Genomic DNA, 25090 nt, shown 5'->3' on the forward strand with positions numbered 1-25090 from the left:
GCTCAATACGCAGTATGTTCTTCAGAAGATCCCTACTCCAGGAGTCAAAATAGCATGAAATTTAATTTTACGCCTATTTGACAAAGCTTCATTTCACCTCCAATCAGCAGGGAGATAAGAGCCCTCGGCACAAGTGTGCGGGCAGTTTGGCAGCTGGGGCTGCCGATTTAATAGGTGAATTTACAGGAACAACACTTGAAAATCCCCTGGCTAGTGAACCATTAAGGTGAGCCCTGCCTTCCGTCCCTGCGTCCCTCCCCGCGCCGCTCTCCCGTTGCTGGGTGCTAAAGCAAACCCCAGCTCTGTTTACCAAGTCTACTATTACAATACAGCTACCAAATATTTGCCAGCCGTCAGCTCGCTGCTCCGCTATAAATACTTCAGGCCCAGGTGGAGGGACAGGAAGGGGGAGCAGCACGGGAGCCTATGCATGGCTGGGCGGCAGCGCCAAGGTGAGTGCCGAGCCGCGGCCCCGGGCGATGCCCTCCTGCACCGGGGCATTTCTCTGGCTGAGGGTGGCAGTGGGGAAGGCTGGCTGTGTCACCGGGGCGGTCCTGCTCCCCTCTCCCCACAGCCCAGAGGTGTGTGGTGCCTCGGGAGGCTGAGCCCCCCACCGCCTGCCCTGGGGTAGCACGGAGGCAGGACCAGGGGTCCCGTGGTGGGGATGGCACAAAGAGGGACGCACGGTGACCCCAGAGATGGCAATGATGCTGTCTCAGGCAGGATACATGGTCCAGCACGGTGCTTGGCATGGCAGGAGCAGGGCCTGTCCCCCAGGGTTTGTCCCCTGCCCCAAGACTCTTTCAGGGCCGGGGCTGGGGCAATGGCAGTTCCAGGCATGTGGCCAGGGATGCCCTGCAGCAAGGCAGGGCTGGGAGCTGGGGACCCCAGGGCACAGGTAGCGCTCACTACAGATGGGCTTCATCCAGTTCAGCGAGACCCTGCCATGGCTGGAGCCCCCCAGGGCTGTGCAGGGAGGTGGCTGGGTTCACCCTGTCACAGCGAAAACTGTGGGGCCATTGTGTGGGCAGAGCACAGGGCTCAGCATCCTAGATGCTCAGCCCAGGGCGGCAGGGTGCTGAGCACAGGGTGGCAGAGTGCTGAGCGCAGGGCGGCAGGGACAGCTAATCCCAGGGTGGCAGGGTGCTGAGCCCAGGGTGGGTGCTGTGTCCCATTCACCTCCACACACAGCCCCAGGGTGAAGGGGCACATCTCGCTGCCCCACAGCTCTGCGGGACATCTCCGCTGCCCCATGGCTCATAGCTTAGGGGGGCATCCCCACTGCCCTGCATCCCATGACTTGGTGGGGACACCCCTGCTGCCCCATGTCCCACAGATCAGTGAGGACATCTCTGCTGCCCCACACACCTTGACTTGGGGATGTTCCCATTGACCCACATCCCATGGATTCGGGCAGACATCCCTGCTGCCTCATGTCCCATGACTCAGTGGGGACGTCCCTGCTGTCCCATGTCCCAGGACTCAGTGGGGACATCCCTGCTAGCCCATGTACCGGGACTAGGTGGGTACACATCCCTGCTGTCCCGTGTCCCATGTCTTGGTGTGAATGTCTTTGTTGCCCAGTGTCCCAGGACTCACTGGGGATGTCCATACTGCCCCATGTCCCATGGCTCAGGGGGAACATTGCCACTGCCCCATGTCCTATGGCTTACGGTGGACATCCCCACTGACTGGCAGCCCCAACCTTGCCACTGTGCGGCACGACATGGTTCCCCTGCCACCTCAGGGCCAAGTGCCACTGCGGGGCGGTGGCATGGGGAGGGTGCTGGGGTGCCTGCCATCCTCACTCCCTGTCCCTGCCCGCAGGGTGAGTCCAGGCCCCGGGGTGCCCCTGCGTGCTGACATGGCGGCAGGTGTCATCCAGCCCCTGGCTGAGCTGCGGCTGCCCTCACCCTTCCCGCACGGCCTGCTGCTGCCCGCACGCCCTGAGCCTGACTTCCCCGACCTCTCCGAGGAGGAGGAGGAAGAGGAGGAGGAAGAAGAGGTGGCGGAGGAGAGCATGAGGCCAGAGCTGGCCATCCCCAGCGCTGCTGAGACTACTCTGCGGCTCCTCAAATTTTCGGAGCTCATTAGCTGTGACATCCAGCGGTACTTCGGGCGGCAGGGCCGGGACGAGGCCACCAGCAGCCGCAGCATGCCAGAGGACTGTGGCTCGCCCCGGAATGTTGAGGCCCAGCAGGAGGCCACGGCACCACGGGGCAGCCCTGGGGCCATGCACAGGCTGGGGCCACTGGCTGAGCTCTTTGAGTATGGCATGCACAGGTGCCTGCCCGCCCGGGCAGCCGGCGGCAAGACGCAGCGGCTGGAGAAGAAATATGGCCACATCACCCCCATGCACCGGAGGAAGCTGCCGCCCTCCTTCTGGAGGGAGCCAGGCCCCAGCCCCACCAGCCTCCTCCATGCCGGCACCCCCGACTTCAGCGACCTCCTGGCCAACTGGACAGTGGAGCCAGGGCCAGAGCTGCCAGATGCCAGACAGGAGCTGCCGCCCGAGCCGGGCCAGCCAGGGCTAGAGGCCGAGCCCTTCACTGGGCTGTGACCCCACCATGGGCCCGGGGGCCCCTGGCCCTGCCACGTGCCACCCAGTTAATGATAAGCCTGGTGGCCCTGGTGCCATTGCCAGGGCACCTAGAGCTGCCGGGTCAGAGCCGGCAATGGAATGAGTGAATAAATGACTCCTGCCAGGCACCAGCGCACGCGGTGTCCTTTGCCACCGGCCACCACAGCGTCCCCACTGCCAGTGACAAAGGGCTACTACTCAGCATGGCTCTCGGGGGGGGGGCGCCTGCCCCAGCAGCAGGAAGAGGAGGGAGCTCGGTGCTGGCAGGAGCCAGCAGCCCGTGTTTACTCTGCGGCCCAAGTTGGTGGATCCCACCCTCTTATCTCAGCCGCGCCAGGGCAAAGGGTGACACGGGGCCTTGTAAAGCACCCGGCTGCCAGCACCCAGTGGGGACCTGTCCCTGCCTTGGGGACCTGTGGTAGCCCACAGCTCCCTTGCCCCATGGTGGTGCAGGGGAAGCAGACCCACAGGGGAGAGCAGGGCCACCGTATGGTGCCGGGAAGGCAGCCGGCCCTTCCCCATGGCCCCCACTTGGCTGTTACCAGGGCCCAGCCAAGGCATTCACTGCTTTGTGGTGGCTCTTTGTTGGCCTTGAAAGGGAAAAGCACCCAGTCAGGGGCAGCCACCCCCTGCCTTGAGCGCTCCAGCCCTGCCAGGGGGCTGACGAAGGCAGGGGCTGGCCTCCCTCCATGCAGCCCCCTAGTCTGTGCCTTCCTGGCACCAGCAGCAGGGAACGAGGATCAGCCCCAGAGGGACACCGGCAAACATGGTGCCAAGCCTGGGCCGTAGCACCCAGGGAAGAAGAGAAGCAAGAGACGGGCAGCATCACAATAAAAGTACAAACAGGCTTTATTTCAGCACAGAACCCCACAGTCAAAAGCCCCTCCAGGAACCAGGTTGCCCCTGCCCGAGGGAGGAGAGGGGTGGTGGGAGATGGGAAGCTGAGGTGCCAGGGCTGGAGCTCTCCTCATCACCCAGGGGAGTGTAGGCTCTGCTCCTCCCCCCTGGCCAGACCCAGGCCTGGAGGTGGGTTTTAGAGCACCTGACAGGGGCGCAGGCTGCTGGAAAAGGCTAGAACAAGCTGTAGCAAGTGCAGAAACACACTCAGGGTGACTCTGGACCCCAGCACGGGCAGAGGGGAGAGGCAGCAGCAATGGTGGGAGGAGGGCAGGAGGAGCAGAGGGGCACACGCCATGGGCACAGGCTGCAGGACCAACAGTGCCCCAGAAGCAGGCAGCTCTCCCCCGGCCCCATCCTTGCCCTGAACCCTCATGGGTGTCTCCCCACCACCAGGTTGGGGTCAGAGTGGATGAGGGAAACAAGAAAGAGCAAGAGGCGGCAGCTGCTGAACCACTGGAGCCCGTTTATTGCACAGCCGAGCAGGGCATGGCCCCCTCCTCCAGCTGAAGGGACAAAGACCAGAGACTCAAGCGTCTGCCCCAGGCAGTAGCACAGGGCAGGGGACTGGAACCCTGGGAGCAGGGGGGAGCCCCACCACATCCCCTCTGCTCCCCCCACAGGCCCTGCAGCAGGGGCCAGGACAGGGCTAGGTCCTGGACAGCCCAGGCTGGGTGGATGAGGCAATGGAGGCCATGTGCCATGGCAGAGGACTGTGCCCAGCTCAGCAGGGCACTTCTGCTCCCCTGGCACACTCCAGCCTTCACCCAGCCCTCAGGGAGAGCCCATGCCAGGAGCTAACGGAGCCAAGGGTGCGTTTTGATCCCTCGGGGAAGCAGAGGAAGGGGTGAGAAGAGGAGGCAGTAAACGTGGGAAGGCAGCAATGGGCAGGAGAGCCAGGGCAGCACGGCCATGCCGGTGCTCCAGGCACCACGATGCCTGCACGGGCTGGCCCAGTCCTCTCCCTGCCTCCCGCAAAAGGCAGTCCCCAGCTCAGAGGAGCTGGGGTGCATCTCTGCTGGGCAGCACTGCCCCACGTCACGTCTGTGCCAGTGAGAGCTCCTCCAGGCCTTCCTTTCCCAGCCGGTACCTAGCGAGGTCCTTGCGGGTGACCATGCCCACCACCTGCCGGGAAGGGGACAGGGCACAGCCCCACACTGGTATGCAGAGCCCAGGTACAAGGGCACGTGCCCCCCCTCGCCCCCAGGGTCCCAGCCTGCCCACACACAGCAAGCAGAAACTCACCTCGTTGCGATTGTCCACGACCACCAAGTGCCGCAGTCCCAGGGCTCGGAAGAGTTTGAACACTCGTGGCAGAGACGCCTCCTGCAAGGCAGAACGGGGCCGTGTCACCCCTGCTGGAACCCACTGCCTATCCATGACCCCCGGGATGCCGGGGTGCAGAGGGGTCCCCGACCATTACCTGAGGCACGGTGTAGGGCGAGGGGTTCATGAACTCGCTGAGGTCAATCATGCACTCGCGCTCATCCTGGGAGACGTGGATGGATTGGATGGGGGGGAAGCGTGGGTAGGCATCCCGAAAATCCTTCAGTTTCAGCCGTCGCTGCACCAGGCTAAGGTTGGCTCTTTCTACAAAAACCTTGGGAGGAAAGAGACCATTGGGGTCTGTCCCACAGCACCAACATGCACCAGGGTTAGGGCAATGCACAGGGACAGGGAGGGAAAGAGGGTAGGAGCACAGGGGAGATGCACTATCTGCAGAAGAATAGCCTGTTTCCCATTCGGGGTTTGTGAGCCCAGTGGGGTGCAGGATGATGCTGGGGTAACCCTAACACAGCACAGCAGCCCCCACCATCTCCTTGGGTGAGCAGAGCGTGATGACAGGGACCCCCTGCCAGCCCCTCCTGAGCAAGGCAGGCAGCAAGGGGCCTGAGGCAGCAGTAGGACAGGGGCACCAGGGCTCAGACATGGCTCAAAGAGCCTCCATGCAGCATCACCCACCTTGTGCTTCAGCAGGACGATGAGCTGGGAACGTAGGATCAAACCCCGCAGTCCTGCCACCTGCAACAGAGCACCAGGCATGAGATGGGGCAAGGGTCCCACACTACAGCCACCCCTTGTGGGGCCAACCCCCAGCTGCATCGTCCTGCAAGCAGTGCCTGGCCCACCTGGGTGGCATCAGGGTTGCTCTCCACCACTGGGAAGCCATTGTGGTTGGAGGAGGTGTCACTGAGGATGTCCACAACCGTGCCCACTCGCTCGATCCTCCGCAGGCAGGTGACAGGAGTGCTCATGACCTCCCTGCAGGGAAGGCTCAGTGTGAGACAGCTCCATGGCAACATGTCCCAAACATCCCCCACAACACACACACCTCCACAGCCCTGATGTCTCCTCTGTCCCCAGAACCTGCCAGGGACATGGGGAGGGCATGCACTGCAGGCCACGCTCCCTGCCAGGGAAGGAGCTGAGCTGGTTGCACCAGGGGACAGCACGCTCCTGGGACTGAAGTGTGTCACCACCTCCATTTCCAGCTCAGGCCAACAGCAGGGTCCAAAACCTGCTGCCCTAGGAGTGTCCCACAGCCCACTTACCTGGCCGTGAGGGAGTGGGATGTCACCGGGGCCTCCCAGTGCAGGAAGGGCACGCTCTGCAGCTGGATGTGCATGTCATAGAGCCCCTGCAACGAGAGCAGAGCCATCAGAAGCCACCTAGTGACATGCTGAGGGGTACAGCCAAGCATCAGCTCACCTCTGAGGAAGCACACGCTTGTCCTGGCCCCCCCACGGCTCCCCGACACCACCAACCCTGACCCACAGCCTCTTGCTCTGTCCTGGTGAGCACACCAGCCCTCACCTCCACGAAGTAGTCTCCCACAATCTTTGCCGTCATTAGCACCAGCATGATGGGGAAGCCATAGGTGACATTGCCTGTTGCCTCCATCATGATGACCGTGAGACTCAGCGTCATCCGCACTATTCCACCTGCGAGAGACACCCAAGGGGTTTGGGGGTTTAGGAGGGCAGGGAAACGCAGGATGAGGGGACAGCAGAACACCTGAGGCCCAAGTCTCTGCACAGCGATACAGGACCAACCACACAGGCAGGGGAGCCTTGGACAAGTCCAGCCCCGACTAGTGCCCCAGCGCTGCCTGTGCTTGGCAGGGTCATTCAGAAACCAACAGCTAGGCTGGGCTTCAGCTGGGGAAGAAGCTGCGCAGGGAAGCAGGGACTGCTTTTTCCCATGCCAACTCCACCCCGATACGATCAGAAGGTGGCCAAGACTGTGCTGTGGGGAACTCACCCAGCTGTGCAGCAGCTCCCATCAGGGCATACTTCCCGGGGTCAGCCCAGATCTGAGCAGAGGAGAGAGAAGGAGCCGAGTCAGCTGCTGGCTGCAAGGCATCCAGTGACAGCGAGCAGCGCCCTGGCCCCCCAAACCCCCCTCCAAAGCGGAAGGAGCACCTGAGGCTGCCTGCACAGCCCAGCTGCTGGCAGGGCTCCGTCGGGAATTTGAAAAGGCCAGACCCAGCTCAGGAATACATCACATAAGGAGCCCAACCCACTCCAGACTTCTGTACCAAGCTCTTAGCCACCTCCATGCATGCCGCCTGCACATCCCACCTGCCCAGCAGTGAGGGAGGAGGGCTGGGTGCCACCACTCCCACCACCCAGCACCCCTTCCCACCAAGGACGCACCGAGCCTTTGGTCAGGTAGGACAGGGAGATGCCAAAGAGCCTCCCCCAGGCAGCGCCGATCAGCAGGGAGGGGATGAAAACCCCTGCAGACACCGTGAGGCCGTAGGTCCAGCAGGCCAGGAAGAAATACATCAGTGTGAACATACCCAGTGTCATGGGATTGTAGGAACCTGAGGTGGAGAGAGAATGGAGAGTCACTGCCAGTCCCGCAGCCCAAAGGGCAGTGCGACAGGCTGTGGCCATGGCAGAGCAGACAGCAGCAGCCCCACAACACACTCCCAGCAGTAAAAGCCCCTCTCATCGGGTCCACTTGCTGCCCTGGCAGCACAAGCCTTTCAAACCAGCTCTTTAAGTTGTTTCTGCCCCCTCAAGGGCCCTGCCAGCCACCCAGTGCCATCCCAAGCCCTCCCGTCCCACCAAGTCCAGCACACGCCTTTCCTCCATCTCATGACCCACAGTGACCCAGCCCCTTCCAGCCCCGTGGTTCCCAGCCTCCTGCAAGGCAGCCTGACGGGATTCAAAGCCCTGAGGGACCACCAGTGCTGGAGGACAAGGTCAGGAGGACAGAGGTGCTGGTGAGCTGGCAGGGGGCCTACCGCCAGCTTTGGGATCAGCTCAGTAGAGCAGGTCCTGCAGACCCCCTCCTGTCCCACAGCTCCCACGGCTGCTCTGGCTGGTCCCAATCCATCCCATGACGAAAGCTGTGCCATCAGAGCCAGACCCTGCTGTCTTCAGGACTCAGCCTGCTGCTATTTTAAGATAGTTGAGCAACTCAGTCTAGTTTAAACAAGGACTTTGCAAGCTCTCCTTCACAGGGAGGTCAATGGACCAAAGCCCTGAGCCAGGGAGGGCCCCAGCATCGCAGAGAGCAGCCCTGAGACACAGGACAGTCATCACTTGGCTTCAGCTGGCCAAGCTGTACTCTGTGCTGAGGGTCTAGAGATTTGGAGCTGTCTGCTCCCTGCCCACGTGCAGCTGTGCACCAAACTCGGAGCAGCAGGCAGAGGGCACGCCATCATTACTCCAGGTCCAAGGGAAGTGGGAGCCAAATTGCACTTCTCAAGCAAATCCAAACCCCAAGATCCACTTCCTCAACCTGCCCAGAAGGTAAAGTCATTCTGGGGCAAGAGGCCCTGCTAATTAAGAAAACAGCCAGGGATATTGCCAAGACAGACTTCAGAGAGCCAGCGAGGGTCAGACCTGCTCCCACACAACTCAGAAGTGACAGCTTGCAAATGTGCATAAACAAAACCACGTCCTTGTCCACAGGCTCCCAAGACCACAGCCCTTTGGCTGAGCTCCTAGCTGCCATGAGGCACAGCACCCATTCCTCCTCCTTCCACCACCACAGCAGGAAAGGAGCAGGTACAGTACTTTGCTGGATCCCATCATGCCCTCATGGGGCCATACCGGTCATCCCCTGTCTTGTCCCCCAAGTGGCCAGGGAACAGGTCAGCCACCTCGTGCGAGCCCAGCCCCACTCTGCTCATGTTCAAGGACCTACTTGCCAGGCACACGGACCTGGAGGGTCATGGAAGAGGTTCACGACGCTCTTCTCAGGTGTGTTGAAGAAGGCAGTGGCCATGGAGTTGTACTCTCCATCAGCGCAGAAAAGCTGAGGGTGAAGAAAAGAGAAGTGGCAGATGTGGGCTGCCCGCAGTGAGGAAGGGTGCCAGGCTGGGGGGGATATGTGCTGGCGAGGCAGCGGCTCTGGGCGGCAAGCACAGCGGCACCACGCCAGGGTTGCCAGCTCTGCCTGCAGTGAGGGCACTGACTGCGAGGTCCAGTGCCACAAAACCCAGCACGGTCTCATCTCCCTGCTCATCCACCAGCCTCCGCCCAGGCTCGGGGTGCCCTCCATGCCGGGGGGCTGTTCTCCAGCATCTCCTACCTGCAGAGGATATGCCACCGTGCTCCCCTGAATGGGCTGACAGTCTCTCGAGCAGTAAATCATGACAAACCCCACAGTCGCCGTCACTGCTGCCACCAGCATGGCCTCGACCACCTGGAGGCAGGGCCGGTGGATGTACCTGCGAAGGGAGCAGAGGAGCGAGGGTGGCACCCAGGGGCATGGGCAGGATCACCCACAGCCTGGCTTGCCACATCACTTTGGGCAGACAGACAGGCTGGCTGCCTCTGCTCCCCACCCAGACCCCACCAGGCTGTCCTGGGCTGGCAAAGGTGGGCTGGGAGGCCAGCAGCTCCAGCTGTGCCCTGCCTCCCCTGCACGGAGTTGGGTACAGCTCCCATGGAAAGGCTGGCATGATCTGCCAGGGGGGGACAGTGCAAGCCCTGAAAGCTGTGGCCTGTGAAAAGCCCTATTGGAGTGATGGCCTGGAAGCTGCTGCAGACCACTCAGTGCTCTATGGCCACAAGTCACCCCTCCCTGAGGCCACGAGGCTGGTCCTGGCATTTGAAAAGCTGGTGACAAGTATTGACTGTGCCAGACTGGGCTTGGATCCATTCTCTCATTACTCACAGAAGCACAGAACAGTCAGATCTGCGCAGTGTTTGCACCTCTTTGGGCTCTCAAGTCATTCAAGGGAACTATTTGGCAGGGCGAGAGCAATGGTGGGATGCTGCAGGTCACAGCCTCGACCACAGGCAGGGAGAGGCACAGCCTCCCAGCTTCCAGGGGCTGCGGTTGCTCACATTAAGTGCAAGATTACGGCCCTGCTCTGGCTGGGAACACTGCTTCAAGGGAGCACAGAAGGTGCCAACCAACCCATGCCAATCACCTTAACTACCCATGAGCTCTTACCTGATTCGGAACATCGTTAACCAGTAGTTGAGGGCATTGAACAGGGCCCCAAGGATCCCACCTGAGAATGCAAAAGAGGAAAAGCTCAGCACACAGGTCCCAGGCTCTCCTACAGCTGCCTAGGACACAAGGAACCTGTGAAACTCAGGGAGACATCAACAACCCAAGTGTGACCAACAGCCCTGTGACACATGGATGCTGTCTCTGCAGAGACAGCCAGGACCCGACACCAAGAGGAACCCAGCACGAGCAGTGGGATGGGCCAACTCCATGGGACAAAGGCAGCTCATTTGAAAGCAAGGGGCTGCCCACGACTGCGATGCACTGACCCCACTTAAGGACTTGGCGGTACATGGATTAAAGGGGCTCGTTTCTGCTACAGCGGTAAGGGCTGGGCTAGGATCCTGCTCTCACCCCCATGTAAACCCTACAAGCAGCCTCTGATCCAGAGCTTAATGGATTTCCCATTCTCCTTAGGAAACTGGATCCCAAAGCTTTTTAGACCCAGACAGAGAACAGAGGAAATTATTCAGACTAATCAAATTGAAAGAGCAGCACTTTCTTACCAACCACTCCCATAAAGATGAAGATAGGAATTTCCTGGATGGTGTATCCCATTTTCTGCAAACAAGCAAGAAATAGGTTTCAGATCTCCTGGCCCATCTGCAGCCCCACAGCCTGTCACTGTCTGCTGGGACAGCACAAGCCTGTGCCAGCAAGCAGCTCCCAGAGCTGCCCCAAAGTCTCCCCTGGATACCCCGCAGCCCCCAGACCCAGCATTGGCTGCAGAAAAGCCTTCTGCTGGGCTTGGTGGAGCTGGGGTCTGGCCAGACCCCACTGCCTGCTAGGGCAGAGCCTGCCTCAGCCCCTTGGTGATGTCTAAGCGGCCCCAGGCTGCCGTGGGCTGCTTCTAACCCCCCCAGCAGAGCCCTACACAGGCAATATCTGCGCCGTACCTCATTATCGAACCTGCCAAAGTTGATGAGCCCAGGGCTGGAGAGATCCCAAGCATTGCCATGGTAAACACTCAGGACAGAGTTCAGAGTGAACGTGGAGATCATGGAGGCAAAGAACTAGAAAGAGATGCAGCCCAGAGTCACTGCCAGATGCCTCCAGCCCTGCTCCCTCACCACATGCCCCCCCGCACTACCCCAAACCATGTGCCCCTGGCACTGAGGCCCTTGCGTAGGGCTTGGTACCTACCCACGATGTGGCGGGGACAAAAGGCCACGTTCCCTGTGGCAGCATCTTGAGCAGCCTACACTGACCAGGGGCTCGCTCCTCCATTTGCCTCTCTGTTGCCCCAAGGCACAGCCCCAGGCAGCTCCCTTAGAAAGGAGCTGGCAGCAAGATGGAGCTCAGCCACGTTCAAATTCAGGCCCCAAGGGCCAGGGCACAAAGGAGGAGCTGGGGCACTGTTCCCTGGGATGTTACACATGGCTGCCCAGCTGAGGCAGGGGTGGCAGGAGGCCTGGGGCTGCGGGGCACTGGGAAAAGGCAATGCCTCACACCAGAGCTGGCAGTCCTCCATTTACTGCTCCTGCTTTCCAGTACTTACAATTCTCCACGTAAGGAACTGGTTCCAGAAGGAAGCCCCTTCCTCCAAGCTGAAGAGGACACCTCCTGCAAATGCAAGACACAAACACCTTCACATGGGGCACGTGCCACAGACCCTTGGCTCACAGCAGCAGCCGAGGCACCCAAAGTAATCCCAGCCCAAGTGCCCCACACCTCGCAGGCTCCAGCAAAGGGACCAGCAAGGCCATCAAGCCATCAGTGACGTACCGATCACAGAAAAGCCCTTCACTGCCCTCCTCCATCCCAGGGAGGCAACATTTGGGATCAGAGATCATGATGATCACAGATGATCCCTCTCCTTTCTTCCCAAAACCTGCATGGCGCGGCAGGATAGCTTGGAGCGGGGGCTGAGCGCTTTGTGGGAGGGCTCCTGCAGTGCCCTAGGGCAGATCCTGGCAGCTGCCTCCATGCAGGTGGGAGCAACCTCCTGACAAGATCCACATGCAGGCACTGCTCAGCATCAGAGAGCCAGGACACGTACCCACAGGGGCACCAAATGCAGCCGAGACACCAGCAGCAGCTCCAGCCGAGACAAAATCCCTCTTTTCTGTGTCTCTGCGGAAGTACTCGAAGATCTGAAACACCAAAATGAAGGCAGGTTTAGGGCTGGCCACAGGCATGAGTTTAAGGGAGACATGGTTTCCATACACAAGCCCAAGCCACCAGTGTGACCCCGAGGAGCAGCCCGGTTTGGGCACAGGAGGGGCATCTGCAGTACAACCATTGGCCCTCAGCACCAACCTTGAAGTCTCGCTTTAAAGACGTGGATCTTCCCTGGGAGATCCCAGCAGCAATCACTGCTCCAGAGTGAATCATAGGTCCTTCCTACAGACAGGAGAGCAGAGTCAGATCAGAGAGGGAAGAACCCCAGGGACGGTCAGGGATGGTTGAATGCTGCTCACCAGGTCACAGCCCTGAAGAAGCTGGCCAGGAGGATTTCCCTCTGGGAAACACAGACCTTGCCATTTTCCCCCCTTAAATCCTCATTCTAGCAAGTGTCTCCCATGGCCTGTTCCCACCAGCACTTCCGCCAGCTGAGGAGATTAGGGATTCCCTTCCTTCAATCCTAGCAAATCAGAAAGGTCCCAATGGGGCACCCAGGTCCCCTATCTAACATTTGCCGGGACAACCACCGACGGATGTAGGCTGCTGCTCTCCTGCCCCCAGCTGAGCCATGCACAGCCTGGCTCGGTGGTACTGTGTGTCCCGGGGGCTCCCCAAGCCTGGCCACACCAGTCACCTTGGCCAGCAGGCCAGCGAATACAAGTGGGAAGGAAGCCACCACAGGGCCCCCAGTGCATGGCCGGCGAGGGGTGCAGTACGTATGCCAGCAGCGTGTCAGAGAGCCCTTGTGCACATCACCTTCCCAACAGCCAGGCCGCCGACCACCGAGAGGATGACCCCGCAGACTTTGATCACCAGGGTCTGCAAAACAGAGACAAGCACAGCACATCATGTGGGAGGCATGAGGAACATGACTGTGGCAGCCCTGGGGGACATGGACCACATGTGTCACAAACAGGTGGTTTAGGTTAAGTCACTGACCCCAAACCACTTGTTCATGACCGTGACCCTGGGGAGCTTGTGATTCTCAGCCCCCCATTGTGGCAATGGGGTTGGCCAACCTTCTTTTCAGAGAAAAGAACTGCCCAAAGCTGCTCTCCCAGTGCCCGCTGCGGATCCCAGGGCAGGGGATTTAACCCGCCGGCACCAGCGGGGACAGCACAGCGGGGTGGCCGGGAGCTCATGCCAGCTCCTCTGCCACAGCGCAGGCAAGGACACAACGTGCCCAGGCCAGGCGGAGGGAGCCCCATCGCAGGCAGAACACACACATCCCACCGCCTCCCCCCTCCTACCTTGAGGCGGACAACGTGTGGGATCTTCACACCGTTGAGATAGCATTTGATCTGGGGAATGCCACTGCCAGCTGCGACGGGCTGTGGGGAGCAGGAAGAGCGTGAGTGGCTGCCACGTACAGGATGGGGCCACACCAGCCACCTTACCCCCGTCTCTCAGCACAGGGCACACCACGCACAGCCTCAGAGAGGCTGAGAGGTGAGGTCAAAGCCCATCTACAGGCTCTGGAGGAGGGCTTGAAGGAGGTACCCCGCTGCCCCTAAGGGCAAATGTGCCAAGGCGAAGGAGCTGGCTGGGTTCTTGGGGACCATTAGGCTGTTCCCACCACCATGCCATGGCAAGAGGCCCAGCGCTGCAGAAGGCTCACGCTTGGTGGCCAGGGAAAGCAAAAGCAAAGCCACAAGGAAGACACTGCTGACTCAGGGCGGCCCAGTCTCTGACCTGTCCTCCTGAGCATGGCCCCAAGGCACCCCACCAGCCCGCGCTCCGCTGATGCTCCTGAACACCCAACATGGAGATACCAAGCCAGGGCCAAGGCTTGTGAGAGCACCCAAGGCTGAAGCACACCCTCTGCCCCAGGCTGCCAGCAAAGGGCAGCACATCCTGTCAGTCTGATGGCCCTGGAGAACCTCAACAGCAGAGCTGGAGCCAATGCTGAGGAACTGGGGCTACCAAGAGCCAATGTGGCAGAAATACATTTGCTGTTACACAGATGTGCACGTCTTCTGGAGACGTGATCCTGCTTCCCCCACATAAAGAGCCAGGGCAGGAGGCACAGGGATACCCCAAGCCAGACCAGTTCCAAACTCTTACCTCTATGAAAGCAACAATCACGGAGCCCACCATCACCACGCTGGCGTTCAGGGTAGCCCAGAGTAACAGGGAGAAAGACAGGCCCCCTTTCTCTGTGAATTTGTCAATGTCTGGGGAAGCAGCTCAAGGAAAGGCCAGTATCAGCTGGGTACCATCCCTCCCACCACGATAAGGTGCTGCTAAAATGCTTCTTGGGCTGCAGTAGATCCTGCACAGTTAGGGCAGTCACAGCTGCTGCAAGGATCCACCTCCATGATGGCAGCACCCAGCCCCAGCTCAGCCCCACAGAGCAGCCAGGAGCTTGGCAGCACTTCGGGCAGCAGGGTCCATGCTGCCAAACTCAGGCAAGGAAGCCCTGCCCTCTCCCCCAGCACCCCTCTTGTGACTGCCAGGAGCAGAGATCCCACAGCTCCTGGCCAGCCAGCGGCCATGGCTCCATGGGAGGATACTGCCCTTCACCACCCGGTACTTCAGCCCAGCCAGGTTCTCTACCACAATGTCAATGAAGCAGGCGATGAGGCCGGTGAAGATGCCGATCATGGCACAGATAACCCAACGCTTGATCTCCACCGTCCGGAAAGCCTGGGGGACCGACAGCCATCAGACCCTGCTGCCACCCAGCCCAGCTCAGCCCCCGCCAGCATCAAGGGGACTCCAACCCACCTGGTCACCTTCCCCAATGTAGCCCTATACCTGGGCAGCTCCAAGGAGAGCTGCTCAGGGAAAAATGATGCTGGCTGAGCCTAGATGGCAAAGCCTGGCTACAATTTACTTATTTCAACCACTGCCCCTGCCCCCCTGTGGGATCCCTAACAGTAGACGTGCTTTTCCAGCTTGCCTGCCGCCATCAGACCCCTCCTGTTGAGCTTCTTGCTGTGCCACTGACTCCCAAAGCCCCCAGGGCAGGTGCTTCACATGGCGCCAGAAGTCCCTCTGCTTAGGGACCTGCTCCGTGCTGCCCAGCAATGCCAACTCGCACCCAGGCCAGCTCCTGTCTGAACCACCCTGTGCTGGGTCCTTGCTCCTGAGGTTTTATGGCTCATCACAAGCTGATCAGTGCCCGTAAACTCACCCTGGCTCAAGCACTGACTTGAACACAACCTCCTCTGGCATGGAGAAGCCCCCCAAGCAGCTGGGCAGGGAGGGAAGCTTCCCTGGGCCATCCCAGCTGCAGGGACAGAAGGTAGCTGGGTCACAGCAAGACTCACTGTGTGGTTTATCCTCCTCTCCTCCTCCAGGAACAGCTGGTTTTCACTGTTGTCATAGTCCAAGCTCTAGTTCAGGAAAGGGAGATGCTGTTACCATCTAGTACAGGTGAAGAGATGGTCGTGCTGGAGAGGGCTGCCCTCAGACCCTCACCCCTGCCCTTCCACACCCCTGTGTCATTTTCCCCCCTCGACCCCACTCCTTCCCTGCTGAAACCTCCCTAGCTGGGCAGCCACAAACCCTCACCCACTGCATCCCAGAGAACAGAGCTGAGTTGGGAGGGAGATGGGCACTTACCTCATACTTGAGTGACAGGAGCTTCTCATTGTGGGGGATCTCATTGGGATGCTGCCGAGGAAGCTCTGTCTCCTGTGGGACATGACGCACAGGTTAGGACAGCCAGGTCCGACTCCAGCCCTCCCCTCTACCACGTAACTGCTGGTTTAACACTAGCTTTTTATGCTCAGGAGAGGCAGGGAGGACTGCAGAGTGCAAGCTGCCTGGCAGGCTGAGATCTGGGATGATTTTTCCACCAGCTGGTGGATGTATGGGATTTAAGGCAGCTGGAGCAGGCTGTCAGGTGTGCACTCCCACCCACCACCTCTACAGCCCAGGGCAGGATGTTTCCCCACAGGCAGGTGCAGGGTTCACCCAGCAGGGCAGCACGCTGCCATGTTGATCCAGCGCTGCCTCCAAGTGGCTCCGTGCCCCGGTGGAGGGCAACCTTTCACCTCAGCAGGAAATTCCTCTGGCTGAAAGCAAGGAGCTATTTCAAGCAAGCCTGTGTTTTTGGGCAGAAACCAACTTCTATTTCCCAAATGCCTTTGACCATGCAAGCTGTTCCCAGCTCCGAATTAGGGCATTTACTGAGGATGCTGGAGGGAACAGCGGCACCCTGCACCCTTCTCCAGCCCCATGTTACAGCTATGGCCAAAGCAGACCCAGCCTGTCCTCCAAGGCACTGGATTAAGGCATGTCCCTTCCCATTCAAGAATTCCACAAGAAACATTTAGCAAAAGTCTTCTCGTTTGCTCTTCCTACAGCTCTTGAGCTGCGGCAGGAGCACCTGGGCAACAAAAGCTTTTCAGGTGTGCATGGGGGGAGGCAGGGAATAGCTTGAAGCCTGAGAGTTTTTGCAAGATGCCTCCTCTGCCCCTAGCCCTGTCCCCAGAGCTGAGACGTGTCCCCCTCAGCTGCTGTCACACTGCATGTCCCCTCCCCTGCCTTCACGCTGAGCTGGGCAGCGGGCAAGAGAAACAGCTTTAAGCCTTCGTGGCAACAAGGAAGAAATCCCACCCCATGCACTTCTGCATTTGCTCCCGTGGGAGGAAGGTCCCTGTGCTGGCAGGCTGGTGCTGCTGCCCAGGAAGGCGCAGGGGACCTCAACACATGGCGGCTAAGGGGAAGCAGCAAGGGTCAAGGCAGAGCAGCAGGCAGCTGCCCACACCATGAAGGTCACCCAGCCCAGGAGGAAGCACTGGAGCCCTCATAGGATAAGTGGGATGTGAAGGGGGGGAACAAATGCAGCCGTTAATGCTGTTAGTGGAAGAAGGGAAGGGGTCTTGGTAACAGTGGGCTCCCTCCTGTGCCACTCACCAGCTCATGGACATCCTCATTGAGGTCCACATTGCTCAGCTGCCCGATGCGCAGGAAGGAGGAAGAAGTGAGCTGAGGAGAGAAGGGAAAATGGGGTCAACTTCTGAACATGCTGCAAGCCTTGGTAGAAAGAAGAGGCAGGCACACAGGTGCTTGTCCTCTGCCCTCCTCGTCGCGCTCTGCCTGCCCACTGCCACAGCCCCCTGAAGCACAGCACCCACAGAGGACTGCTCATGGAGGACACGCTGAGGAGGTGGGACCTGCCACCTCAGAGGGAACACGAGGCAGCAGCAGCCTGCCCATGGCTCAGCCAAGCTGCTCCAACCTCTTAGCTGGCAGAGCCGGCTCACCCAGGGAAGGGGCCAACCAGCAGCAGCTCATCCGGGACTGGCAGCTGGCAGCCCTGAGAGCTGGGAGAGTCACCAACAGCCTCCGGCCAACGAGCGTGGTACCCCCACACAGCAGCCGTGCAGCCAGCAAACCTGTGCCCAACAGCACATTGATGTTTCCCCAGAGCTGGGGAGGGACCAAACCCGCAACACAAAGTGCCATCTCCACAGTCACAAGGACACCAAGAGGCACGAGCGCCATCCCTCAGCTTGTGCACCCAGCCAGCAGTAAGGGATGGCAGAGGGCACGTTTGGCTTTGCCACCGGCTCCCTGGGAGCAGCTCCCAGCCAGGGAGCTGAGCACATAGGTGTGTTTGTCCCCCTCCGAGCAGCCAGGACCAGAGCGATGGTGGGCTGGCTGCCAGCCAGTGCACACAAAAGGAAGCGGGGCATGATGCTCCCATGCAGCCTTGGGGATGCTGGCTTCTGAGCCAGCCCCAGCACGATGCCGGGAAGGAGCACTTGTGTCTCCCTCCGGGGAGCAGGTTCTCCTTTCACTGGTGACCGCTCAGGCTTGTTACTGGCAGTGTGATTGTGTAATGTGGGAGTCTTTGGGTTATTTGGGGCATCTCCCATCTCCTGGCCAATGCAGGCAAGGGTTTGGTCTGCAGCCGAGCCAGCTGCCAGCTGGGCAGTGCCGCGAGGGGACTGGGCAGAAGCAGGCAAGCTGCCGTCACCTCTCCACTGTTGTGAAACACAAGAGATGTACAAGGGTGCAAGCAGCATTGTCTCCAAGCACAGCCCAAATACCATTTCTCAACATTAAGATCTTCTGCTCCACAGCCTCACCCCTCCCCAGATGCCAGGATAAAGGACTGGAGAATAAAAGAGGGATGGTGAGCAGCAGCAGGGCCCTGGCGTGTCAGTCCCTCTCTGCTCACAAGCTGGCAGATCCCAGATCAAGACCCTGCTCCTTTAATCTCCACCGATCCCGTCTGGAACAAGCAGGCCAGGGCAGCCAGGAGCCACACACGTCACTGCAGACAAAGAATATCCCTTTGTGCTTGCAGCCTGACCTATTTTTCCGATTTCTCTGTCTGCTCCACGTTCCCATTTACTCCCTGACCTGCAGCCGGGCTTTGCCTCTATCCCTCCTCGGCGCCTGTTTGTCCCCAGCAGCCTGAGCCCGCAGCAGGGGCTGAGCACAGAGCGCTCCATGCAGCCGTTTTCGAACACTGGTTTGGCAAGACCAGTCTGGGCTTTGGTTCTGGTCCATGATGGCTCCACTATCTCCATGGAAAGGATCCAGGCAGAGCCCTTTCCCAGCAGTCAGAGCAGACCACCATGGGCACCTATGAGCCAGGGACACCCAACGCTGTCACTTCCCTGTGGGTACACAGATGGGAAATTCCACAGTCACAAGCTGGAGGCAGGAACTGCCTGTTCCAGTGCCCACAGGTGCCCAGCCCTGCTGGTGGCAGGCGGAGGTCCCAGCCGGGCCCCTGCCACCTTGGGGTGGGGGGAAGGACACAGTCCTTGCCCTGAAACCCTGGGAGGGACAAAGCTGAGACCTTGCAAGAGAACCCATCTCCACTGGCTTCAGAGAGGACAAAGATTTAAGGCTCCCATCAGATGCCACACATCTAGGGCAAGATCGAGGCAATGAGATGGAAACAGCCACTCATGCAACATCCCCTGCTCACGCCTGGGCTCAGACCTTCAGGCACAACCAGCCCTTCAGGGAAATTCTCCTTCTGCTAGCCATGGGAGTTTGCCGAAATATTAAACATGGCTGAACTGGTGACACTCCTCCCTATGGAGCAAGCAGCTAGGGCAGAGCAGCTCTGCTCCCAGCGGGTCAGGCAGCAGCAGGGCCAAAGCACAGATGGAGGGAAAGGAGCTGCAGTTGAACCTGAAGCTGAACTTTGTTAGACAAGGAGTGTGATTTTCATATGCAGCCCCTACCCACTAAATCCTGGTGTCCCTCTGGCATCCAGGCAGGCCAAGCCGTTCTGTGAGCAGAGTTGGCTCCCAAACCACCTGGCACAGGAATCACATGCTGGGAGGACAGAAAAAAGTTACTTCCATCAGCACTCAATTTTTATAAGAGAGACAGGGCATATTCAGGCAGCCAGCAGCCAAGACAGAAGGTTATTTGTGCACGGCTCAGATTCACTGAGCACACAGACAGCACCACCCTCCTTTGGATGCTTTTCAAACTCAGGCCAAGGCAGCTGCTGATCCCGGGTACGTATGATGTCGGTGTGACCCCGGTACAATTATCTCCACATAACAACATGCACTGTTGCCAAAAGCCAGAGGATGCAGGCGGGTTAACAGCCCTCCTGTCCCAGGAGAGGCTCGTGGGCCAGCTGAGCCTGCCTCCGACAGCGGTACATGAACAATGATGGCACCCAGCCCTCAGCACTCACCCTGTTTGGGTGGCAAAGCCAATTCCTTACCCATTTTGAGCTCTGCAAAGAGCTGTCTGGAGCCTTGGTCTGGACCAAAACTGCTTAACTTCTTTGCCAGTGGGGCAGCTGGTACACTGACAGGCAGGGCTGCTCCTCAGAAGGAGCCCACCAGGCTGCAGGGAAGCCCCTGAAGATGAGCAGAGGCAAACACAAAGCCCTGCACCAGGGATGGACGCGCCCCAGTGGCTAGAAAGAAGTTTTGCTGAAAAAAGCCTTGCAGCATGTTGGTGAATAAGTTGAAGAGGTGGCACAAACCTGCAGTGGAGGTGGTTGACCACCTCCTGGGTGGTGCAAGACCACAGCCAGGAGGTCCAGGGAAGGGATCCCATGCCTCTGCATAGCACCTGAGATAGCACACCTGGGACCTGGTGTCCAGTTTGGGCTCCCTGGGACAAGAAAGGCATGGAGATGCAGGAGTGAGTCCAGTAAGACAGTCAGGAGCCGGAGCATGTGGCAAGACATACGAGGAGAAGCTGGTGCTTCTCAGGAAGATCTTCTGGCCATCTCTGGACACCTAACAAGAGGCTGCAGAGAAGATGGAGTCAGACTTTCCTCAAACATTGATGGGACAAGAAGCAATGGAAAAGCTGCAACAAGGGAAAATCTGCTTAGACGTCAGAGACGAATGTTCACCCCGAGGGTGGTGACACACTGAACCTGGGGCCAGAGAGGGCGCAGAGCCTTTGTCCTTGGAGATACCTAAATCTCCACTGGATGTGGCCCCGAGTGACTTGGTCTGAGGGATCCATTCTTAGTAGGAGCTGGGCTAGAGACCTCCTGAGGCTCTTTTCCCCGTCATCACGCTGCCACCTACTCCAGCACTGCTCTGAGATGGGCAAGAGCAAATTCAGGATCAATCTCAACAAGAAAAAAATCTGGCAAAAGACCTCAACTGCCATCCTCTACTCATGCCCCAGAAGGATCATCTCCGAGGTCGGGCAGTGGCAGCTGAATGTAGATACCAGCATCAGCCCGGAGCATCACAGGTTGGGGTGGCAGACAGCAGCACTGCTGCCAGCACCCCCGTTTAGCCAGCGTGACAAGAAGCCACCCTGCTGTATGTGATGCCACAGCAGTATTTCAGGTCCAAGCACAGCAGTCAAAGAGCAGTCCCTGTTTGTGAATAGCAGAATAACTTCCACTGAGGCCAAAACGCTGCAGAACCAACCCAGGCTGTGTGCACAGTGACCCAGCAGTGCCTCCCAAACATCGCCCTGAAGAGCTGAAAATAGGGAACATCTGACTCTGCTCCACAGTCCACTTCCACAGGGATGAGGCAGCTCCCTGCGGCACATCACCCACCCCCTGTGGTCTGGCATGAAGACAGCCCCCCCCCCCCCCCCATACACCGCCCCTTATCACTGTTCTGTTGCTCATTAACAAACTGGAAGCACGTGGCTTTGTTATCACTGAGACAATGTGCGGTGCAGACCACATCAGAAGCCCACAGCAATACTGCAGAAGCAGCAAGGGGGGGGGGAAGGAAGAGGATTTCCAGCCCTCAGGGTTCCCTTGGCTCCAGTGTGCTCTGCCAAGGAGCCCCCGGTACCTGCTTGGGTGGGAAGGATGGCTCGAGGCTGTGTCACTGGGTGGCTCACCAGCTATGGCAGCCCTGTCACTGGCTATGGCAGCATGTGGGGGAAGAGGAACTGCAGGGCTTTTGAAATCCCCTTCCTCCACCACACAACCACAGCTGCGATGGGCTTCCAACCAACACAGCCACCATCCCCAAAACACCATGGCAGGAGAGAACAAGGCTCCTCACCTCCAGGCCCATAAGCGGGGAGAAAACATCCAGACTCTCCCCATGGTGTCACCACTCAGCTGTGATTTTGCTTCCAGCCTCCCTCTGACACTCCAGGGCACAGCTGCTCCTTGTCCCTCACCGGCGCAAGGCTGGGAGATGCTATTGTTTCCCTGACCCACCTGCCTTTCTCCAGGTACCTTGTCCCCTCTGCAGAGGAGCAGTGTGAGGTTAAAGCATCGCCACAGTCCCCAACAGCGCGAGCACCCAGCAGAAGGGACTGGACTTGCAAAACCCCTCTGCTTGGGGAAGCTCCTGACACCGCTCAAGGGCAGTGGCTTTTCAGGGAGGCCAGCTCCAGGCTCCAGCAGCAGGCAGGCAGGGACAGGCAGCCTCTCTGCTAGCACGCAGGGGATGTGCAACGTGCAGCCCACCCACCAGGAATCAGGGCTCACACAGAAGACTTCTTTTTCTCCCTCCCCCCCGCCAAGGTTTTCCGATTGCAGCAAACACGGCAGCCCTCTGGCATCACCATCGGGTCGCACGGGCTGCACTTCACACCCCATTACTTGAAAACAAGACCAGTAACTCCAGAGAGGCAGAACAAACACAGAGAAGGATGAGCCGCCCAGCAGCAGCAGCCTGGTCCACATTTTGGTGGCCCCCTGCCCACATCTCCTATTCCAGGCACCCTCTGGAGCAGGAGCATTATGCCAAGTCCAGAGTCAAGGCATTTTAGCACAAACACCAAGCATATCTTCAACGGGTAGCGAAGAACTGTTTTTTGAAAAATGCCTAATGATGGAAATTGGCTGCTCTTACTAAAATCATCCACCCACTTCTCAGCCCAAGAACCAACATGCACGGCTCAAGAAAGTGGGAAAGGGGCAACCCACAGTAGGCACAATGATCAGGCATACAGGCAACGTCTTGCTTCTTAATATACTTGAGGCACTAGAAAGTCTCAGTGAGAAGATGAAGACTCAGACAGCTCTAAAGCAGCACTCAGCTGGCCCCAAAACCAGAGGGGACCTCAGGCACAGCCCTGTAGCATCCCCTCTGTGGTCACAGGCATGTTTAGCCAGCCCCTCCTCACCTCCCACCCACAAGTATTCAACCGCAGTCAGATAGGGAACTAGAGACCTGTTTCGTTTTGTCACTTTAAGACTGCTTTCATTTCCATTGAACAAGCACACAAGAACGGGAAGAAGCTCCACTGGGGACAGCCCAGGTTTAAGTCTCCTGTGAGCTAAGCAGCTCCAGTCTCTCTCTGCCCAAGCTGTCCTGCCTTCCTGCTTCAACCTGCATGACTACACAGCATCTAGGTCAAAGGACCTTCCAAAGGAGAGAGGCAGCTGCCCTATGCCGAAAGGCAACCCCAGCGCTACAGTGGCAACCCAGCTGCCACTGCCAGGTCAGTGCCACTGCCAGAGGCATGTGTGGTCTGGGCAGCCACGGGTTCGGAGCTCTGGCAAGGTACCTGCTCTCCTCCTTTGCTAAGGAAAATGCCACATAGTGCCTATGCCACCAGCTGGGACCCGAGCTGTCCACGCTGTAAAGGGACATGGTGACAATAAATCAGATTGGCAGGGCTGGATATCCACCACCACTGCCCGGGCTGTAGGGGGGCTCAGGAATTTCTTCCAAGCCACCAGGAAAAGCTTTTCCTAACTGACTCACAGCCACGAGATCTGGTTAATCCCTATTTTAACACCCTGCAGACCTGCAGAATTCACCACGTGGTCTATAAAGACAACCCGTGCTGTAAACACACAGGGTCCCATTAGACTGACTAGGAAGATTTTATTATTTATTTTTTTTACACCAGAACAGCTGCAGTGGTGCAGGTGACTCCTTCTAGGCGCCATACCCCACTGCCACAGTGCAATGCTATATGCTTCCAGCCTAACGAACCCTGTCTTTCCTTCTAATTAGCCTGTTGCTCTGACTTGCCCAAGAGCAGAGCAGCACAGAATCATGCTCGGTGAGATGTCCCTGCTAACAGCTGCCAAAAGCTGGCACTGCTCCTCCCTGTCTAAACTCAGGTCTCCCAGCAAACTCTTCACAAGAAATTCAAAGACATCACCCAGAGACAGCCCCTATCCCACCTGGTACTGGCACAGAAACACCCCATGGATCCAGCCTGACATCCCACCCAGCCCACCCTGCTGCAGCTTCGCTCTGTAACAGGCACCAAGTGCCTCAGCCAGAGCCATGCGGTGCTTCAGCTAACCACACATGTGCGGGCAAGACTGCTGGGCAGACTGCCTGAGCCAGGTACACCGGAGAGAAATTTCTCTTCAGTTAATTACCCAAAAATAATTTGCAAGAAAGAATTGGCCTCCCCGTGTTTGTAACATGGCCCACCCTGGACTTGCTTTTTGGCAGCGCAGCTCCATATGTACCGCGTAACATCCACCACCGCACCAGCGTTGGGTGCTCTTTGTGTTTGAGCTTGACGCATTGGTTTGGGCTGCAGCAGCATGCCAGGCAACGGGCTCTCTCACAGAATGAGATTTTTCATAGAAATGAAGAGGGCAGCTGCAGCAGAGCAGCACCCTGCACCTACCAGCACAGAGTCCCACTGGCTGGGGCTCGGCTGCACCCACAGCAGGGCAGTGGGCAGTAGCTGGCCCCGCAGAGCTGCCGCAGGGTTCTGGCAGGGCACTGGCACCCTGTGCTGGCAGCTGGCCATGGCAGGACTGCCCCAGCACTCAGCAGAGTGGGCAGCGAGTCAGTCCCCACACTCAGTTTTTCCCTGAGTGACCCCAGGGCCCCACGGCATGGCCGTGGCTCCCTCCTGGCTTCTTCCCACCCACTGTTTTCCTCTGCTGGAAAGCTGCTCCCGTCTGGACCCTGCCACGTTCTGTTTTCCCCAGCCTGGGGGAGCCCAGAGGGACCCTGACCTCCCCCGGGGGCTGCTCAGGGAGCAGAGCCCCGACACCCCGCAGCTCCCTACCGGCAGCCCTCGCCCAGCCCCGGGGCAATGAGCCCGGTTCAACGCTACAGCAGAGGGGAACGTGGACACGGCCCTGAGCCCCGGCCCCGGGCCCCCCTCCGGCAGCCTCTCAGCACAGGGAGGCCGGGGACCCTCCCGCGGTGCCGGTACTCACCCGCCAGCCGCCGCCCCGGGGCTGGTACCGTTGAGCAACGGGGTGGTCTCCAGGTTCTGCTTTCCCCGGCCGACCCCCTGGGGGGCTGCTCAGGGAGCAGAGCCCCGACACCCCGCAGCTCCCTACCGGCAGCCCTCACCCAGCCCCGGGGCAATGAGCCCGGTTCAACGCTACAGCAGAGGGGGACGCGGACACGGCCCCGGGCCCCGACGCAGGGAGGCCGGGGCAGACCACCCTCCCCCCCGGTGCTGGTACCCACCTGCCGGCCACCGGCCGCCAGCCCAGGGCCGGTACCGTTGAGCAGCGGGGTGGTCTCGTCCGCACGCCCGTCCTCGTCGTCGTCGTCGCGGTCGCGGCCGGACCAGGACACCTTCTTGGCGACGTTGGCCATGCGGGGCGGCGGCGCAGCCTGCCCGGCCCTGCCTCACCGGCCGGTCATGTGACCGCGTGCCGCGCCCTCACGTGAGCGCTACGGCGGCCGGCGG

General features: G+C 59.3%; 2 protein-coding genes across 3 annotated transcripts; one reads left to right on the forward strand and one right to left on the reverse strand.

Annotated features, from left to right (window-relative positions):
- Window positions 1-342: 342 nt before the first annotated feature.
- Window positions 343-2697, forward strand: PERCC1 (proline and glutamate rich with coiled coil 1). Its single transcript, XM_056336684.1, has 2 exons — window positions 343-452; window positions 1828-2697. Exons 1-2 carry the CDS (start codon window positions 427-429, stop codon window positions 2558-2560), a joined length of 759 nt encoding a protein of 252 aa, XP_056192659.1. The 5' UTR covers window positions 343-426; the 3' UTR covers window positions 2561-2697.
- A 715-nt stretch (window positions 2698-3412) lies between these two features.
- Window positions 3413-25060, reverse strand: CLCN7 (chloride voltage-gated channel 7). 2 transcript variants are annotated; one of them, XM_056337480.1, is made up of 25 exons: window positions 24865-25060; window positions 16946-17017; window positions 15647-15718; window positions 15352-15417; window positions 14593-14725; window positions 14144-14253; window positions 13330-13410; window positions 12836-12898; window positions 12215-12298; window positions 11955-12048; window positions 11454-11518; window positions 10852-10968; window positions 10462-10516; window positions 9896-9956; window positions 9026-9164; window positions 8656-8749; window positions 7135-7304; window positions 6740-6791; window positions 6293-6420; window positions 6031-6116; window positions 5608-5740; window positions 5441-5500; window positions 4902-5078; window positions 4724-4804; window positions 3413-4603 (listed from the first exon to the last, which is right to left on the reverse strand). In XM_056337480.1, the coding sequence occupies exons 1-25, from the start codon at window positions 24994-24996 to the stop codon at window positions 4517-4519; spliced, it is 2412 nt and encodes an 803-aa protein (XP_056193455.1). In that variant the 5' UTR covers window positions 24997-25060; the 3' UTR covers window positions 3413-4516. The 2 variants fall into 2 exon arrangements, with proteins under 2 accessions (XP_056193455.1, XP_056193456.1); XM_056337481.1 differs by lacking the exons at window positions 15352-15417; window positions 15647-15718; window positions 16946-17017; window positions 24865-25060 and adding an exon at window positions 15216-15344.
- Window positions 25061-25090: the final 30 nt, after the last annotated feature.

The sequence above is a fragment of the Falco biarmicus genome, chromosome 4 (assembly GCF_023638135.1).
Source record: "Falco biarmicus isolate bFalBia1 chromosome 4, bFalBia1.pri, whole genome shotgun sequence".
Lineage (NCBI taxonomy): Eukaryota > Metazoa > Chordata > Aves > Falconiformes > Falconidae > Falco > Falco biarmicus.